At 46.2% G+C, this 20,988-nt stretch overlaps 1 protein-coding gene across 1 annotated transcript in view; it reads left to right on the top strand.

Moving 5' to 3' along the window:
• Positions 1–2,146: 2,146 nt before the first annotated feature.
• The window catches only part of DDRGK1 (DDRGK domain containing 1), a 45,978-nt gene continuing 27,136 nt past the window's right edge, over positions 2,147–20,988 (top strand). The window contains exons 1-2 of the mRNA XM_065404749.1: positions 2,147–2,264; positions 11,315–11,470. Of these exons, the coding sequence (XP_065260821.1) occupies positions 2,177–2,264; positions 11,315–11,470 (244 nt within the window). The 5' untranslated portion in view covers positions 2,147–2,176. The remainder of the gene's footprint in view (positions 2,265–11,314; positions 11,471–20,988) is intronic.

The raw sequence follows: 20,988 nt of genomic DNA, 5'->3' as shown, positions 1-20,988 counted from the left end.
TGGCCACGGTCAGAAGACAAGATACTGAACTAGATTGACCATTAGTCTGACCCAGGATGGCTGTCCTAATTTAATTTAAACCTAATTTAAAATTAGGTTGGTTAAGCATTAGCAAATATAGTGCAGGGAAGCAACCTGCATGGGTAAGGCCTTCCAAGGACGCCCCTCACAAGCTCTTCCATAAGGTGGGCATGTAGGAGCCGGACATGCCGTCCACTTCCAGGAGCTGCCTGAGGTAAGCACCGCCTGGCTGGAGCCCGCACCCCATACCCCCTCCCACACCCCAACCCTCTACCCCAGCTCTGAGCCCTCTCCTGCATCCCAAACTCCTCATCCCCAGGCCCACCCCAGAGCCCACACCCCTAGCCGGAGCCTGCCCCCCAACCCCCTGCCCCAGCCTTAAGCCCCCTCCTGCACCTCAAACTCCTCATCCCCAGCCCCACCCCGTGGCCCACACACCCAGCCAGAGCCCTCACCCCCTCCTGCACCCCAACCCCCTGCCCTAGCCCGGTGAAAGTGAGCGATGGAGGGAGGGGGAATGGAGTGAGCAGGGGCGGAGCTTCAGAGAAGGGGCCTCGGGGCAGGGGTGTTCGGTTTTGTGTAATTAGAAAGTTGGCAACCCTAGTTTAGTGTTTGGACTTTATGAAATACTTGGTAGGTTGCTGCATGCATTAATCTCATTTATTATATCTGTATCCTACATTATAAGGTAATAGTATTTGCTCTGTAACTATAGAAGTGTTTGCTATGAAACTGGAAAAGCTCAGAGTCAGGAGAGAGACATTACCAAGTGTGACATACTACTTTATCACAAGAGGTGGTGTCTCCTGCCAAACAAAAGAAGGCCTATAAACATCAGACAAGCCATTGTGGGACATCATAGAACAAAAGACTTTGCTGATACTCCCCCCACACCCATGAAGAGGAGACATGCATGGACATTCATCCCAGCAGTTTGAACTCTAGGAGAAGGGACTAAAAATGCCTGACCAGAAGGAACTTTATCTCTATGCTGCTTTGAACTCTGTGGGGCAAAGACATCTAAGCATAAGCAAGAGATTCCCCAGCTGGTTAGCCTGGGTTAGCCCTAAAGGACACATAGGGCTTGCTAACTATAGAAACTTCGAACTATAGAAAGTAAGACTGTAACTCATTTTTGTGTACGTTTACCTGCTTTAACCTTATCAATATCTCTCACTTCTTTCTTAGCCAATAAATTTTTAGCTAGTTTACTATAGGAGTAGCTAGAAGCATTGTCTTTGGTTTGAGATCTACAGTGCAAGGGGGTAAGTGACTGGTCTTTTGGGACTGGGAGTAACCTGAATATTATTATGATGTTTGGTGTTCGGGACCATCCACCACAAAGGCAAGATAGGTCGGAGTACCCCAGGGGATGGTCTGGGACTGCATGCTGAGGCTGTCATCATGCCTAAGGCGTTCACACTTGCTGCTGGGTTGGTGAAATCAAAGTAGAGCTTGGCACCACCAATTTGGGGTTTGTGCCCTGCTGTTTCATGGTCTGCCCTGAGATTGGGACTCATGCTCGTGACCCACCCTGGACTGGCGGACAGGAGCCAGGCCAAGAACAGCCAAAGGTTCCCACTAGTGACAAAGGATGAAGGGATCGTCCCCGCTAAGGGGGGGATTGCCACCCGGAGCGGGGCTTTGGGGAAAGTCAAGGAAAGCCGTTGCTGAAGGCCGGTAGGGAACCAGCATAGGAGACACCCAGGGAAGAGGGAGAACCACCAGAACCCCATTACAGCTGGTGTCCAGGCCACCCTCTGCCAGGACCCCACCCACACCCGGCCTGGGGCAGCCGTGGGGCCCTCCAGGCTGTGGTGCCCCTGCTAGCGCCCCTGATGCTGCCTAGGCCCATTGCTGCCCCCCACCCGTTGTCACTGAGGTGGGCACCATTGCAGGCAGCACCTTAGCCACTCCCTGCCCTGCCCGCCACGCTATTGGAACAGGCACCGAGGGGGCCACCCCTGATTTGGGGCCCTCACTCACAGCCCCCACCCCACACACACACTTCCGGGATCGGAGGCGGAACGTACCAAGCCTCACTCGCCCGCCCCCGTGAGCTGAGTCGCTGTGGAACCGGCCGCGGCGTTCGGGAAGGAGGCGCGTGGCCTGAGGGGGCGTGGCCACGCCGGGGGGGGGGCAGTCACGTGGGAAGATGGACCCGGTGCTGTACGTATTGGCTGCGGCGCTGTTGGCCGCCCTCATCGTCTTTGCCACCCGGTTCCGGGGCCAGGCGCAGGCAGGTAATGGGGGGGGGGGGGAGAGTTCTTCCCCCGGTCCGCCCCTCATGGGGGCCTGTCCTGACCTCGGTCTGGCTCTCAGCCCGGGGGGCGGGGCAAGCTTGTTACCGGGGGAGCTGGGAGCCCCCCACCCCGGCTGCGTCCTCCGAGGGCCCCGCCACATGCCTGGGGGGAACAGGGGCCCATGGGGGGGCAGCCCCCCTGCAGGCAGACGGGAGGGGGCAACCAGGCCTCTGAGGGGAACAGGTGTCTGTGGGGGGAAGATGGTGGGGCTTGGCTCCCCTGCGGGCAGATGGGAGGGGGCAGCCAGGCCCCTGGGGGGGACAGGGGCCCATGGGGGGGCAGCCCCGCTGTGGGCAGATGGGAGGGGGCAGCCAGGCCCCTGGGGGGGACAGGGGCCTATGGGGGGGCAGCCCCGCTGTGGGCAGATGGGAGGGGGCAGCCAGGCCCCGGCTCACTGATGGGGGGAAACCTGGGGGCGGTAGAAGCTGGGGGCACGGGGGCAGTTGGGGTGAGCCAGTGCTCAGGTCCCCATGAGGACGGTGTAATGTGGCGTTTCCACAGCCTGCTGTGCTGTGACACTGTTGTGGGGGTGCGTTGCCTGGCACCTGGTTTATATCAACCATGGTGATCGGTGAAATGTGACTTTTTCTTTTGGGGGGGACAGCATTAGTGCTTCACTTCTTCACTCTCCATTTTATTAGTGTCATTGGTATTGCAATAGCAGCTGCAGGCCGTGCTCGGGAATAAGGCCCTGTTGCACCAGGTGCTGTACACACACACACAGAATGAAGCCGGTTCCTGCCTCGAAGAGGTTATAGTCAGAGTAACTGCTGACTGTTTTCCGCGAGAATATGCAAAGGAAAAAAAAGTCCTGGCTGGTCTTCTGCTATCAGGCTGGATGTATTGATTGAAATTGACTTTTGAGGGCATTTCTGCTGCCTCCTCTGTTAGGAACATAGCATTTCCCATGGCAGACACATTTACTGATCAGTTTCCTCAAATACCCTGCTTCAGCTGTTGATCATACTGGATGCTCCAGATCCTGAAGAAAGCAGAATCTGTTTTCCCCCAGTGAAGCACTTGGGCCCCAATGGTGAAATGCTCTTTGTGGGTATTCCTCATGCCCTGGACTGTGAGATTTGGTTATATGTGGAGTAGGGCAATTCCTCAGACTGTTAGAAAGCAATTCCCACCCCAGGTCCTCTCCTAGGAGATCTTGAACACAACCTAGAAAGTCTATAAAGAGAACAGAGTTCAAAGTCTTAAGTCTGGTCTACATTAGAAAATTAGGTTGACCAAGCTGACTCAATCAGGGATGTGAAAAATCCTCCTCTGAGTGGTGTAGTAAAGCCAACCAGTGTAGAGAGCATTAGGTCGACAGAATTCTTCCATCGTTCTAGCTACTGTCTCTCAGGGATGGGGATTACCTACTCCGATGGGAGAAACGCTTCCATCAGCATGGGTAGTGTCTACACTGAAGCGCTGTAATGGCACAGCTGTGCCACTGTAAGTGTAGACAGACCCTTAAGGTTTAACTTCACACACTCCCACACCCAGACTGGCCCCTGCTTTTGGCCTTGTCTATAGCAGGAAGTTTTAACAAAAATTTTCCGCTGTTGCTACCACCAGGTCAGCTTGATTGGTGGTAGCATTAGGGAAGATGAGATGTTTGTAGCTAGCAGTGTTTTAGGCACCATGTTATGCAGCCCTGCTCTGAGAAGGGTTTGGTGACACACCGCCTTAAAATGTCATTAGCGAAAGCCAAATGGAGCCATAAACTGTCCAAATCAGTGCATTTTAAAAGTGAAGGGAGAGGCTTCTTAATTATGAAGACCCAAGTTGAGGTCTATACTAGAGACTTTTGCCGGGATAGTAATGTTAGTTCGGGTGTGTAAGTGTCATTTTTCTGTCAACAAAAGCACTAGTGTAGAGGCAGTTACACCAGCATAAAAGTGCTCTGGCCGGTATAGCTTATGTCACTTGCCAAACTAGTATAAGCTATTCCAGCAAAAGCACTTTTTTGATGGCATAAACTGTATCTACAACAGAAGGGTTTGCTGGTATGGCCGTACCTTTTCTAGTGTAGACCTGGCCTTAGCGTTTCTTCCACAGCAGCTCAGGACCTTGCTGATACCTAAGGCAAAGCAGGCAGCTGCCTTGTCCCTACCTTAGATATTGACACATCGGTCAATATCTTGCAGGAGAAATACCACTTCCTGAACTCAAGACTTGCAAGCCAGGGTGAAGCAAGAACTGTATTTTGTCTTGGGTTTTTTGGGGGGGAGAGGGGGAGAGAGGAAGGGGGAACAACTTACTTACGTTGAAGCCCATGCATCTATTTATTAATGATCTGGGATCCCAAATAGCCTTTCTTTAAAAGGCGTTTTGTTTCAAATCAGTTTATATTCAGAATGTTTTAATTGTGTTGAAGCTTTTTTTAATGGCATTTTGTGACACCACCTGACTTGTCTTTGTCCTCAGAAATGTTTTATTATTTATGTTGACTTCTGTAGCCTCAAAGCACTTTACAGAATTGCAAACCTTGGGCTTGATCCTGGCCTCCTTGCACACCAAAAGGTTGTTTTCAAAACCACTGGGACTCCTGTGCATTTGATGGCAGGATGCAATCTGCCACAGAGGTCATTTCACTGCACTCTCTTCTTGGGTGGAAGGCAGCAGCTGTTACAATTGTGTTAGTAATTCTACATCCTGCTGTGAAAGGTGCTTTAGGCCAGGCGTCTTCAGCATGGGGGCTTGCAAATAGGTTTAGGGGGGTGTGATAACCTCACAAAGGGAGTTCTCTATCTCTGAATAGAGGTTCCACAACTTCTCTGATGTGATGAGAGGTCACAGTAAGGAAAAGGTTGAGAACCGCTGTTTTAGACAAGTATGTAGCGAGAACAGGTGCTCAGTGTCACAGTTTCAGGGTAACTGCATCTATATTTCTTACTCTGTGGGTGCCCTTCATGCACCTTAAAGGTTTCCAGCACCCAGCCATCACCTCTCATGGATGGAGACCTGTGTCTCACTTCCTTGTGAGTAGGGGTTTTAACGCTGCACAGCTCCCTGAGCTACACTGTACTAACCCCAGCAAGCCAATCTGCCATCATCTCTGCTTTGCTTTCTCTCCGAGATATTGCCAGCAGTCACAAGTTACCACACTGCTCTTTCTAAGCAAGCATGTTTATTCATAAGTAAGGCTAAGGTTTAGTCGTGGGCATTTTTAGTAAAAGACATGGACAGGTCACGGGCAATAAACAAAAATTCACAGCCCTGTGACCTGTCAATGACTTGTACTATATACCCCTGACTAAATCTTTGGTGTTCTGGGGGGCTCTGGGGTGCAGCTGCTGCTCTGGAGGAGGGGCTCTGAGGCACCCGCTGGTGGGGGGGGGGCTGGCTCTGGGGTGCCCACTGATGCTCGGGGTGGGGACCCTGGGGTGCCCACTAGTGCTGGGGGGAGGCTCCGGGGCGTCCGCTGGTGCTCGGGGGAGGGAGGGTGGCACGGGGCCACCACTGCTGGCGAGGGGACGGCCCCGCCAGCCCAGGACTGCCGCGCTGCTGCTGGTGGGAGGCAGCTCAGGACTGTCGCTGTTACGGAGGTGGGGGGCGGTGCGGCTGGCCCTGGGGCTTCCCGAGATGCTCAAGTGACCCTGGGGTCACCCGCACCTGCCAGCTGCAGAAGTCACGGAATCCCAGAAAGTCATGGAATCAGTGACAGACTCTCAGCCTTATTCATAAGGGAAAAACATTGCAGTGAATGTATATAAAAACTATAAAAGAACCTACATACATGCTAAAAAGGTCACTCCCACCCCACACCCCCGCTCCAACATAGGTGTCAGTCCTTCAAATCCCACAAGTGGGTTTTCCCTGTAGTTACAAGTTCTCATCAGTCTTTAGATCAGGCACCAGATTGAAGGCCCTGAGTCAGTTTAAGATCAGGCTGTTTATCTAGATGTTTTTTTTTTTAATTTTTTTTTTTTTTTTCAATGTTGGTCTCTGAAGAATCCAGTTTAAAGCAGACTATGCACTTTCCCAGGAGGTGGTACCTCTCTGGAGGTGTTATAACTTGACTGATTTGCCTACTCATCCCTTTCCGTTTGCACTTCCTGCAAGAGCTGCGATAACCCTCCTCCCATGGAATGCGTACAGTCCCTATCCCACAATGATCCATGCCCTTAATGCAATATGGTCTCCCAAAGATATTGCAGAAAGCTGCCCATCTGTCACAGTCAGGACCTTGACTTTGTGTCTCGTTGGAAGAGCAGTGCCTCCAGCAGCACAGTTTTATCCTGCTGGGACACTAGTGCAGTCCTACAGAGAGTAAAGAATGCTGCCTATTTATGAAAACCAGAAATTACCCTATATCACTTGCTAGTGTTTGGAAAATTGAAGCTTGGGAATGGGGGACCAAAGATCCCTTCTGGGCTATATCATTCTAGCCATCAGAGATGGCGGACAGCGAGAAGCATCCTGCGGGTTTGCAGGGTTTTTTTTTAAAGGGCATGAAAATTATGGGATATGGATGTCATTATAGGATGAGGACAGTTGCATGATGGGAACTTGTCTCCTAGCTCCCAGAATTCCCTGCGTGACTCATTTCTACCCCACAACACATTGGGCAAGTCTCCTAAAAGGCTTTGCACTGGAGAATGGCTTATGGCACACTGGGATACCTGTCTACCCCGGTGCACCACACCTGTCATTGACACAGACACTCCTGGTGAGTACGCACAATGCCAGCACAAGGAGCCAAGTATGCGCATGAATGAGCGATCTACTAACTGCGGCGGCTCTGTGCCAACGTAACTGGTGTTAGACGGTTTGTAGTGCAGACATGTCCTTGTTCTGTATGCCAAGACTGCTATGCAGTGTCATACACCACATTGGTAAAACTATGTGTGCAACGTATGTATGGCTTTTTTTTAATGGTACGCCTTCGGCCATGCTAATTTGTGCTACCAGCTCCTTGGATGTCACAAGCTGAGTTAGTTTGTGGATAGGAGAGAGAGGGTCTTGCAGGAAGTGGTGTGGGGATGGCTTATTTGAAACATACACTTCTACCTCGCTATAACGCGACCCGATCTAACACGAATTCGGATATAATGCGGTAAAGCAGTGCTCCGGGGGGGCGGGGCGGAGATGCGCACTCCGATAGATCAAAGCAAGTTCAATATAACGGGATTTCACCTATAACACGGTAAGATTTTTTGGCTCCCAAGGACCCTGTTATATCGAGGTAGAGGTGTATTTGTAAGGCAGTTGCTACAGTAGTGCTTATCGCTATGCAAACGTATAAATAAAAGCAGTAGATGGTGCTCTTTCGTCTGAGTCAGTACAAAGCTAGTGACCCAGGATACCAGTAGGGCAGTGTTGCAAAACTGTCACGAAAATCTGCCAGCCCAGGCACAATGTTGACTTGCCGACTTACCAAGCTATTAAAGATGATAATGTTATATGAGGAGAGAACATATTTTACATGCTGATCAAAAAAATAAAAATTCTTTGCTGTGGGCAAGTAAAATTGTGTAAAGTTGTGTTAGGGAGCACTCTTGGAGGTACCTTATTTGAAATTAGATGTAAAACTGCCACTCTAAGCGTTTTGGGACATAAAAGAAACCATGGCGCTCTGGGAATGGGCGCCAGGGAATGGATCACTTGATGATTACCTGTTCTGTTCATTCCCTCTGTGGCACCGGCATTGGCCACTGTCGGAAGACAGGATACTGGGCTAGAAGCACTTTGGTCTTACCCAGTATGGCCATTCTTATGTACTATAACATTATAACCCCAATGCCTTTGCTAAATTCCAGTTTGGAAAACTGTTCTGCTTTCAGTGGGTGGTTTGTATTCTTCTTTCCTCGTTTAGTTTCGTATAGTGTTGCTTTGCATGTTATTTGCTGTGGAGCCAGGTGAAGTGATCCATATATAAACACTTCTGTTTTTAAACGGCTTTAGGCCCTTTTAGGGTTTCTTGTTTTGCCCATTCCGCTGGTGGTTTTCAGAATCCCAAATGAAGCTGATCTTGCCGCCCACACATAAGAAAATCCAGTTTCCCACTGAACCGAGGTGTCTGCTGGATGTAGAAACACTGAGTCATAAAACTGGAGCTATGGAAAACTTGGATAAAATTTAAACATGCACATCCAGGGTATCTCAGTTTTCCTGTTCCGCTTTTTTGTTTCTTTGTTTTGGTGTTGTCCTTTAATTGGGGCAATTTGTTATGCATTATTATATTTTGCTCAGGGTTTATAGTGTGCTCTGTTCTGAACAAAGCTGGGATTGATAAGGCCCCATCTGGCCATCTAAATAGACAAGCAATACAGGTCAGTGACTCTGGGCATTTAGTGGCCATGAGAAACATTTGTTTTCTGTTTTGTTTTGTTTTTTTGGGTTTTTTTAATACTGCTTTCTTTGCTGGATTAACACTGATAGATTTGGGGACTAACCATGTGATTTGAGTCAAGGTGATGCGGTCACTGGGTTCACACATTTGTCCTTGTGAGGGCTGCAAGACGGGTTTGAAATGAACACACACTTTATAAATAGATTTATTTCTCATGAAATGTATAACGGTCTCTGCTTCTCAGGAATTGTGTTCTGGGTATTTTTTTTATTACACAAAATAAATGAGCACTAGAATTTCCCAACTGATGCGCTATGCGGGGATGTCTTTAAAATTTGACAGGCATGTTGAATCCGTTTAGATTAAAGAATACCAAGCCTTGAGGGGTGGGATGTTTTTTAAGAGGTTAAGAAATACCATATATGTATTTTGTATAGTGCCTCCATACGCACTGTATCCCAAAACACTTCTCAGTGTTTTTAATAATAGTTACAAAGCGCCATGATAAATATTTGTAGTATACTGTATTTCACTGAATTATTTTATAGCTCTCAGAAGCATGCTAGGCATGTCACAGAAGATAAGACACATTCCCTGCCCTAACGAGCTTACCCTCAAAATTTTAGACATGATACAATAAACGAGGGTGCCAAACAGAAGGAGATGAATGAGTGAGGAGGATGAGGGTTACTGCCTGAGCATATGGCAGTGACTTCCTCAAGGATGTCGTAGTGAATATTATTCTCCTATGATGGCACCACAATAGAAGTGAGTTTTTAGCATAGGTTTCACAGAGGAGGGGGTAGTGACATGGCAGAGCAGTGTGCGGAGGGCATTCTGAGCTCAATCCTGCAAGCTGCTGGCCACACTGGCCCCAAGCCAACCAAGAACTTATGCACATGCTTAACTTAAGCATGTGAGTAGTCCCCTCACATGCTTAAAGTTAAGACTTCAGTGAGACCATTCGCATGCTAAAGTGAACCATGTTCTTAAGTGCTTTGCTGGCTCAGGTCCAGAGTGCTCCATGCCTTTCAGGATGGAGCTCGCCACACGTAGGTGGCAGCATGCAGAAAGACATGGAGATGCTTAGGGGACAAGTGGATGAAGCAGGTCGTGAAGGGTGGCATTGCTGGAGCAGCAGAGGGGATGGGATGAGATGTGTGTCTGGATGAGTAGGTAGGGGTGGAATTATATAGGCGACACAAGTATAAATTTGATGCTGTGGATGCTTGACAAATCAGCCAACAGGCCAATAGTCAGGGGACAGGAGGGTTGTGGGGGGACTGGAGAAAGCTGCATCACTCTGTTACATACTCTTCATCCGTGATTTGTAACCTTTATGAGTAGGTAGGTGGACTCAAGCATGGTTGTATCCTTGAAACATGATATAGGTAGCTTGTACCTCTTGCTAACTTCGATCCACCAGCACCCACTTCCGTACTTGTCTATTCTGAGGATAACTGCGCTGAAGTCAGCATAGGAAAATGAGGCAACACTGCATGCACAGATTGTGATCTGTAGTCCTTATTTGTCAACAGAGTTTTCCAGGTGCAGCAGTAAGTGAAAAATACACACACGTTCGCAGGTTTGAACAGGCCAGATGACGTCAGGTCTGAATAGCTGAAGTGCAAAAAAACAAAAAGATCTGAATCATCTGAGAGGAAGAAAAACACTTTTGGGTCCCACGTTCAGAAAGGACTGAACTGATTCTCCTACCAGATGCGAGGAGAAAAGAATATATATTTTTAAAAAATCACTTATTGGGCTGAAAAACGGAAAATCAGCACAAAGGGTCCTTTTTTTTTTTTTTTTTTTCTTGGAAAGTTCCAAGAGCCATGGGCCCATGATAGAATGATAGAGCCTCCTCATCTAGAGCTAGTTCATGGTCACAACAGTATTTGAAGTGCCTGTCCATAGACCCTTCTTATGCCATCTTCCACTCTATTAACAGTAATGCCTAGAGACCACAGTCAACTTGGAGGGGCATTGTGTTAGGCACCCCCCCGCCCCCAAGGAGACTGTCCCTGCCCCTAAGAGACTAGAGTCTAAATAAACAAGACAGATAAGAATCATCCCTGTTTTACTGGTGGGGACCTGAGACCCAGAAGGCCAGGTTTTTAAAGGCATTTAGGGCCCCGATCCTCCAGGGTATTCTGACTCCTAACTTGCATTGATTTCAATGGACCTTAGGTGCCTAAATACCTAAAGGTGCAGAGAGGTGTCTGGTGGGATCAATGGGAGTTAGGAGCCTTAGGTGCTTTTGAAAATCCCACTGGGCACCCAAGTGCCTTTAAAAATCTAACCCAGCAAGTTTAAGGGTGGGGTTTTCCAAATGCGGTGCTTGCCTACCTCCGGCATAGATTAATCATGTTGATTTAGATATAATTTGCCTATTGTTGTTTCTGCTCCTTTTCTCCCTACCTCTGCCTAATTGTCAGATCCTTGGGCCACCCTTCTTGAATGTCGGGGAAGAGCCAGCATGTAGTAGGTGCTACCATACAGAAACCTCATCATCATAAGGGGGCGGCGGGAAGGAATGACGTTCTCTCTGTGTGAAAGAATCCTGATCTAAACATTGCAAACCATCCCAACTGCTAGTGTATCTCTAATTGCCGGCCAGCTAGCTCCTTTCACTCTTGCGATGGGCTGACTGCAACAGATCAATATTAAACCTCTGATTTAAAATGTTCCCCTTTTCCAGCTGACGAGGAACACCAGCGAAATGTGGCAGCTGTGGTGGCCAGGCCTCGGCCTCACACCGATGAGCGGGGAGAAGGGATGCCCAGACGCCGAAGGAACATGGGCAGCAGGATGCTGGCCCAGAGGAGAGCACAACAGGCAGAAGATGGGATGGAAGGTAACTTCTGATTCAGCTCCGCTTTTAAAAACTGATTGGGCTAGCAGATGATCTTGGTTTGGGTTAGGTACGAGGTAAGGTTCCCAGAATGTCCTGTCCAGCTGCACTGACTGGAGACTGCATAGCCTGAAACTGACCTGACTTAGTGTCCTAATAATCTGAAGATAAATTTACACACGACTTCCTCCAGTGTGTTAGACCTCATATCACTAGAGTCATTTGCCCATCACTGAAATGCAGCTGCTTCTGTGATGGTTTGTGGCAGCCGTTCTGTGCCAGCAATGCGACGCTGTTTCTAGGAGGAGGATGAAGAGTACTGTTTTTTTTTTTTCTCCCTCAGTTTGAAACTACGAGGGGAAATTAGTAGAAAGGCAGAACATAGGTAACCGGGTTAGAATGTGACCACTTTCACCAGGGCTGACAGCTCGACCGTATCAAAAGTGCAAAGGGATCTTAGGGTACAAACAGAATTGGTACCTTGGTGTTTATATCCTGCCTCAGCACCACAAAGCATTGGTTTAGTGCTGTCTTAGGGAAAAGAACACCACCTACTAAATCACCAACTCCACTTCCTGCAGCATCTGGGTTTTCCTTGGTGGGCTCCCATCCAAATACTGCTCAGAGCAGACCCTGCTTAGCTTCAGATTGTATCAGATTGGAACACTGTGAGGTGTGGTTGTAGGTCAGTGTGGACAGAGTCCCGTAATTTTGTTTTGCATCTTGAGTTAGTAACCACGTTATCTTAGTGTGGTTATGGTCAGGAAAGTGCCTATAAGTAACACTTTTTTTTAATTCCCTGTAAATGCTGTTTGCTGACTTTTCTAGCCAAACTACCTTTTTGTCACTCCATACCCATTAGCTCTGCAGAGCCAGTACAGCTATGGGTGAATGAGTTGGATGCTTCTCCGGCTTGCAACATGAACAGCGTTGTTCACTGAGCTTGACTCTCCGATCCTAGGTTGAGTTTGTAGGACTCCCCTCCAAGTGCTGGTCAGGGTAGACCCTGCTTTGCTTGAGATTGCAACACTGGATGATACAGTATCGTACTGGGAGGAAGGGGAATCTTGTCATTGATAAACAGATCATGTTTGATTGGCAGTCAGTGAGAGATAACATGCCGCGGCATGATGCTTTGTCTTGGTGGGAATCACATTTTACCAGCTTTTATTTTCCTACTGTTTTTAGTAGATGTTTGCATTTGCTTTGGCAGGTAAATGTGCCATCTAAGCTAATTATATTTAGCTGTGTCACACATGGGAGATTGACAGGGTCTGAACTTTGCTGTTTCTTTTGATGTGCTGGCACATTTGAAAGACAGTGAAATCTAAAAGTCTTTTGATGTCTGAAGCCTGGGCCACTCAGACTTGATCCTGAGGAGCCAAATGTGAAGCTATCAAAGCACAGCTGCTTATGTTAGTTTGCACTTTAGCAGTGGAAGAATACATGTCATCAGCCCATATAAATTCTTTTGTGGCTCAGTGCACATCAAAGGCAAGTGACTTAGCCCTTATATAAAGTTGTCTTTGTATTGACATCTGTTTACTTGTTTCTACAGTCTATATCCTATTAAGACAACTCCTTTTTTCCCTGGGTGTCCCTTCTCTCACCTCTATCTTGTGCTGCTGGTACACTCTCTTGAGTACCTGAGCACTGACGCACAGTGCTGACGCCTCATAGAGAGAGCACAGGCACCGGAAACCATGCGGTGGCTGGACTTGCAACCACTTTTTGTGGACTTGCTGCTCTGTTCTGCGGGCTGCCTTTAGCTCAGTTGCAGGGCTGTAGGCATCCCGGATTTCAGTTGATGTGTGCTTAAAAATAAGCCGCTCCTCTGTCTCTTTTCTGTTTTGGACTTGTATTATGGTTCAGATGCTTTGGTCCGGCTGAGCTGAGCTTTGTTTTCAGTTGCCTGGTCCTGGGGCTGGTTCTGCGCTGGCCTGGTTCCTGACACAGGTTGAAGCAGACTTAAAACTAATTACACCAGCTGCCAAAGTTCCCTTTCTCCCCAAATACTCCCTTATGTTGAGCGCTGAGAACGCATTGACATAGGAGTCGCTGCAGTCACCAGAGGATCCCCCTATGCAGGATGATCCTTCTGGGGGCAATATCGGATTTGTCCTAGGAGACTGGTACGAAGTAACGCCAGCAGACCTGAGATTTGGGCCTTGTGTAACTTTTGTTCAGACACTGGATGTGGGTTGTGAGGATTTTTTCCATCTTACAATTAAATTTCCTTGCTAGGATATGATCCCTTCGAGGGAAGAAGGGTGACCCTGTACTTTTGCTGACTCCACTGAGTTGCTGTATCACTTCAAGACTGAAGTCTTCTCCTGTAGAATAAGGGAAAAGATTAACTCAGAAGATTAAATCATCTGGTCTGACCTCCTGTATAACACAGGCTATGGAACTTCCTGAAATAACTCTTGTTTGAACTAGAGAATTCTTTTTTTTTTTTTTAAGATAATCTTGATTTAAAAATTACCAATGACGGAGAGTCCACCATGACCCTTGGTAAATCCTTCCAATGACTGATTACCTTCACTGTTAAAAATGTGCACCTTATTTCCAGACTAGCTTCACCAATCATTGGCTCTTGTTATATCTTTCTCTTCCAGATGGGAAGAGCTAATATCTAATATCTGTTCCCCAGGTAGGTACTTATAGACTGTAATCAAGTCACCCCGTAACCTTCTGTTTGTTAAGCTAAAGAGATTGGGCTCCCTGGAGTCTCACTATAAGGCATGTTTTCTAATAATTTAATTATTCTTGTGGCTCTTCTCTGAACGGTCTCCAATTTACCGTATGGTGCTAGGAACAGGATTCCTGTTGCTAGCTTCTAGTTGTCATTTCTTGATTTTTGTGTCCAGCCTGTTCAATTTGTATTTTAATCTCTATGGGTGCTTATAACAAGCTATTGAAATAAGTTAGATGAAGGCTTAGTTTTATTTACTGGACCTGATATCTAGATATTGAGGGTGTGCGCGGGAGGAATAGTTAATAGAAAGAGAGATGGAAAATGATTATTTTGGGGGGGTGTAAAATACCCATCCTTAGCAAGTAAAGCTAAATCAAGTTGAAATCTCTTTTTGTGGCTGCTTCTTCCTGCAGTTGGGGTGGGTCAGAACATCTGAATAACTAGCAGATTGGCACAGAAAACAGGGCTGAAATGCCTCACGCCAACGGTTTCCCCACAGAGCCTTGACCCCCCATGTGTAGGAGGGCTCCTTATTCAAGGGTTCTGTGTGGGCTGTGGCAGGTCATGCAGGCAGGCCTGTTAGCCAAGAGTCCCACGCGGGCTCCACCTGCTGAGTAAAATTGTCAGTGGTTAGTTGACTACTTAAAGAAGGTCATCTCTTCTGAGAGTAACCATGTCTATTCATAACCGGCTCGGATCAAAATGGTGGGACAGACTTCTGACAGAGTGATTCTCAAAATGAGTGAACCCAGTGAGCTAATTGCTAACCTCCTTATTTCTAAATTGGCTTAGAAAATAGTCTTGGACTGGTAGGTGTTGCTCCTCCAGACCACGGTGGTGGTGGTGCTGCTGCTGCTATTAATACTAGTTACATAGATCTACATGGTGCTGGACAAACAGATGACCAAGCTCGTGCTCTGGGAGGCTTTCAGTCTAAGTTAGGCATAACACAGCAAGATGGGCAACTGTTGGGGACCTTCCTGGGGCTGGCATTACAACAGTGAAGATAATGAATAAACTTGTGGTTAGGTACTGAATGCTCCATGTTTATGTTTGAAATATTGATAAGTTGGGGGCGTGGTAGAGTAGAGAGGAAGGAATGCCCTAACCACTGGGCCATAACTTAGGGCTTGGGAGACCTGGATTCAATTCCATGCTCCACCACAGACCTCCTGTGTGAATTTGGGCCAGTCACTGAGCCTTTCTGTGCCTCATAAAGAACAAAGCCGGAATTTCAAGTACGAATGTGCGTTTGCAAGGCTCAGGGTTTGAGAGTGAGATTGCATGGCTCGGGAATGGCATTAGCTGAAACCAGCTTTGAAATCTCTTTAGTTGATTCAGGTGGAGGTGGCCTTTGCTGGCTCTGACTTTCACTGATTCACCAAAGCTCATATCTCTGGTGGAGTCTGATTGTTTTTAGAGTTTAATGGTTTTGCTGAAAGCTTTTATTCAGACATCAGATTGAGTGGCAGCCCTGTACTCAAGCTGGGTCTGCAAGCCCAGAGTAGTGGCTTGTTGCTGCTAAAATGCTCAGCAGTGAAGTAGTTAACTTTCTGGGCGCTTTAATTTTCTTTGGCAAGTTCAGAAAAATATCTAGCCTCCTATGGGTTTACTCAAACCTTCTGAGGCCTTGATTCTTAGTAAAATGACCAAAATCCCCCAAGAATGCACACAAAACCATACAGCGCCTTGCACACTGGGGCTGGGCCCTCTGAGTGTTACAGCAATAAGATAATTCTTATTGTTTATGCCACAGGACCTTCCGCTTATCTGGAGAATAATTGCTGCTGTTTATTAATTGTAAGACAGTCACTTCAAATGAGATTAGAGCCTCATTGTGCTAGATGCTGTACAAACGTGTAGTGAAAGACGCTCCCTTCCCCAATCTAAACAGACAAGCCAGACAAGGGTGAGAGGGAAAACAGGCACAGAGAGGTGAAATGACTTTTCCAGGGTTCACAGCAGGCCAGTGGCAGAGGTCTCCTGACTCTCACTCCAGTGCCCTAGCCCCAAAACCATGGAAAACATCAGCATTTGGGGAGCTATGGGCTCACCACTCTGTGCTACTGTTTCTTTGTCTGTCTGAAGACAAAACTCCGTTTGCACTGGGTTACATCTGGAAAGTTATCCTTGTGCCTCTCTACCTGTAATCCACTCTGCAGAAACCAGTAGAGCCCCCAGAGAAATGCTGGCACAGCAAGGCGTGCCACTTACCTCCTGAGACCTGGAGCTCAGCATGGTATGCTTCCCCCAGAAAGTATCAAACGCTTAAAGCTTGCTGGACGATTTAGCTGCTTAGTTGTCAATTGCTGCAGGCAGAACACAGAAACTGCAACTTGGGGCCCTGACAGTGTTTTTGTTTGTTTTTAAATCAGTTTGTCTTTTAAAATGCACAGGACTGATTTGTGTCGCATTTAAATCTGCAGCTGTTCATAATTTTGACATCTGAAACAGTGCCGACATAAAATTAATCTTGAATAATGCTGTGCTTTGAATTTATTTTAAATCCTCTTATTGTTTTGTAATGCTCATTAAATAGTGGATCCTATGTACACCTTTATGGGATGACTAAATTTATTCTAAGGTGGTAAATTGGGAAGTTGTGCACTATTTTACTTGGAAGGTCAACCTGCAGTGAATCGCTGACCATTTTTAAATCAAGATTGGATGTTTTTCCTAAAAGATCTGCGCTAGGAATTATTTTGGGGCGGTTCTCTGGCCTGTGTAATGCAGGAGGTCAGACTAGATGACCATTGTCAATGGTCCCTTCTGGCCTAGGAATCTATCAATCTGCCTGACTACTAACTAATAAATACTTCTCACAATAGTGCCATGCATCACGGATACCTACCTACATTGTGAGGCATCGTTAACGTTTATAGAACAAATAGGGTAACCAGACAGCAAGTGTGAAAAATCGGAACGGGGGTGGAGGGTAATAGGAGCCTATATAAGAAAAAGCCCCAAATATCGGGACTGTCCCTATAAAATCGGGACATCTGGTCACCCTACTCTCAAACTCCTGTGAGGCAGGAACTGTTTAGAGCTCTATTAATAGATGTAGTCATTGGACTGCGCTTCTAGTTTAAGCGAAATAAAACCCCATAAAACCTCTTCGGTGCACAATTAAACTTTGTACTGTGCTTTCCATGACTACCATATTCTTCATTAGAAAAGCACCTGTAAATAGTACACGTTTTGACCTGAATTTGTCATCCGGCTGCATTTTTATAGCAATCTAGATTTTCTTGACATCAGTAAATAAAGTGACGTGGTTTAGCACTGGCCATTTTTGCCCTTGAGACATTTCAAGCCCAGACATGAGCGAAGGAGGTAAGTGTGTGTGGTTGCTCAGTTATATCATATGCGCTTGTTCAGAAAAGGAATTTCAAGTGGTGCGACCCCTTCTCGAAGGAGCCTGTGGCCTTTACATACTGCACTTGGCTGTCATCAGCGTAGGCTGGTTTTGTGGCTGCAGATTAATAGGCCAGCATCTTGTTTGAGTCCTAAAATGGCTCACTGATAAATCTTTTCACTTAAAAAAAAAAAAAAAAAAAAGGCGGCTTGCATGACTGTCATGTTAGTCATCTTATTGCCCATGCTTTTCCATATGGTGGATTGATTTGTCCCTGTCAGTGGCCATGTGTAACAAAGATTCCAATGTAATCAGGGTTGGATGGATTTCTGAAGGCAATATCTTAGTTGCTTCATGTGTTCATTATCATTTGTATTGCAGTTGTTTCTGGGAGCCCCAGTCATGGATCAGGGTCCCATTGTGCTAGGCACTGTACAAATACATAACAAAAAGATGGCCCCCTACTCTTCACTGATAGTCTAAGTAGTCAGAAGTGAAGCTGTGAGGCTGGATTCTTCTTCAGGATTCACCAATATAAAACAGTTTACTTCAGTGGACTTACCATTTACATTAGTGAAACAGCAGAATTTGGTCCCTAATCTACAAACCCAGAGCCCAACAGCAAAAAACAGTTGTTAGAGGAATACAAAAGTGCTGATGATTCTCTCACTAAGTGCATCTGAATGCTGATGACTGTATTACTAAAAGGCTATTTGAAAAAGGGGCATATCTACAGTGTGTGTAGATTAAATGCAAAAAAAAACCCAACAACCCACCACCCCAAACCAAAAATGATCAAGAAACATTCTTAAAATTTTGCCTGTACATCTGGGAAGTTCAAAAATGTGTGACTCCTACATCAGCAATAACCTCTGTCCCCCTTGCGCGCAAACACCTTTATTGTCTGTTGCTGTACATGCCTGAATAGGTGCAGCGTGACTCAGCTGTAGTGCTGTGATGGTAATAGCTGTGTGTGAAATCTCAAACACTATGCTACATTGAACATCTATTCTACCACTTTAATGATGATGGCCGTAACTCAGCAAAGTACTTCAGCATGTACTTAAGTCCTATTAAGCACATACTTGGGCACGTTGTTAACTTGAAGCGCTTTGCTGAATCATGGGCCCAACAAAAATGTCTAAAGAGAGACGTGCATTTCTAGCAACTGCACATTCAAAGAAATGTGCTGATGTCTTGAGGAAGTGGGTCTTGTGGGATCTCATCAGACACTTCATACTGGGGGGAGGAAAATGTTAATGGTCAGAGGTCAGGGACTTATTTTTGTCAGTCCCCGACAAGTGTTTAAACAGCATCTTCTCTGTCATACATCACTAAACAACTAACATGAACATAGAAAGCATACTCACAATTAACAATTTTTTATATACTTTACCTCAATACTACTATTCCTCTAGACTCCAAATGAGAATTTCAGTTAGACTTCTTTACTCTCTTGCTAGACTGAGAGCCAAACCCGGGTACAAATATCCCGTATGCAGACAAGCCCTGAGGAGCCAGTAAGGAATTTAGATCTGATGACACTATGCAAGCCTTTTAGGGCAGGGACTGTGTTCTCTTATTTGCTTCTGGAAAGCACCAGCCATGCATGTAGTGACTCCTAGAGAATTGTGAATTAGAAGGGTGTAATTCCATCCAGGGCGTCTGGTGATGCGTCGCTGACTTTGATATTGCCACGTGATCCAGAGTCAAATTATTTTCACACTTTGCAGCAGCTTCTGAAATGTTACTATATAAAATATGAGTGGGCCTTGTGCTTTCTGTGTGGGGGAGGGAGGGGGAACCCTTCTGAACATCTGGCTAGTACGATTTCATTCTTACTGAAACCTGGGCTGAGAAGTCTGCCTCGTGTTTATTTCCTTCCAGAGCGAGCGAACAGGGGTATAGTTTGAGAACAATTTGCAGAAAACAAATCTAGTAGAGAAGGCGTCTACTTTCAGTAGTCTATCTATAGTAGTATGTGTTTCAGTTTGTGAAACGGGCTGTCTCTAACATGCCGCGGGATACACATTCAAAACCAAATCCTGTCAAAGGACAAGGGTACCCGATCCCTCAGCCACCCAAACATCCCCTCTAGCAAATGCCTGAGGAAATCTGGGCCTTGCCCCATGCCCTAAAGGCCAGCAGACTTCGGCTCTGTCAGACCAGGAAGTAAATTCCATGGGGGAAAAGGGTCCCTCATTGAAAACACACTGCAATCAAAACCCTTCACATTTCAGTGTAGTGACTGTCATAATATTGCCAATTCCAAGTATTCAAAAATCTTGAGTTGGGCCCCAAAAGTTATGATTATATATAAAATCCCCTGGGCTTTTTTTTTTTTTTTTTTTTTTTTTTTTAAGATGGAAGTGTTCAGGTTTCTGAGCCATCAGGATGCACTTGGGTCATGTTTTGGGGAGCGGTTTTTCCCCTGCAACCATGTAGGCTAGAAACTTTTTAAAATGAAAACTGAGATGACTCTGGGAACTTGGGCTTTGTTTAAAAAAAAGAAAACATTAAAGCAAATATTGCAAGATTGGAAGCAAAATTACAAGAGTTGACAACACTGTGGCTCAAGCAGCCCAGCTGAACTCAGAGTTTTGTAGATCAAAGTCAATACCTTGAATGATCGCACCATGGATGTGCATAATACTTCACATATAAGTAGGGTCAGGAGGTCCCTCTCACAAGGATCTTGCAGTCCAGGACTCCAGTCTTGTAGTTGATTTGGGCATGTGGCCCTTTATGCCATGCAGAGTCCCAATTAATCTCTTTGAGCGTAGGGGTTAGTCTGCTCCTATGGTGTTGCAAGATTGGGGCCTGAGTTAGGCAGGTGAATGAGTAATAAGACCAAACATGTGGCATGTGAAGAAACAAGGGAACAGAATATATTTTGGGGAGGGAGTATGCTCTTCCGAAGACTGCTGCTCATTGATCGCTTGATCAGCATATGTTTAGGTGTAGAAGAATGCATACACATTTGCACATCTATCTTGCACATTAAATTATCATGTTCCACAATTGCAGAAATTGGACTTGCAAATGGCCAGTTTTGTTTTAGCAGGCCATTTGCTTATGAAGTTGCCGTGATTGTGCATGCAGGCTATTAAAGATCAAGCCCCTGATAAGTATTATATTTCTTGGAGGGTTTTATATTTTTTCTTTAGAGGACAGATATGGGGGATGGTAGGCAGCATCACAGTGTAGATTACTGATGGATAGAAAACTTCTAAATGCTATCTTTAAAATTTACATAATTGTTGCACTAGGCTTGAAGGTAACAGGAAAACAAAATCCCTACAGCTAGGTGTTAAATTGTAAAAGTAAGTGTGTGTGATACGTGACTTTGTTCATATGTAATGAAAATTACGTTTAACGGTGGAAAGCAGGAAATGTTGATGATAAACAGCCTTTCTTCAAAGGATCCAGTAAAGTTTACCTCTGACTTCACCATACATGTGCCTACCG

This window comes from Emys orbicularis, chromosome 5 (genome assembly GCF_028017835.1).
Source record: "Emys orbicularis isolate rEmyOrb1 chromosome 5, rEmyOrb1.hap1, whole genome shotgun sequence".
Lineage (NCBI taxonomy): Eukaryota > Metazoa > Chordata > Testudines > Emydidae > Emys > Emys orbicularis.
Note: the sequence above shows the minus strand (reverse complement) of the source record. Positions and strands in the feature narration are given on the sequence as shown.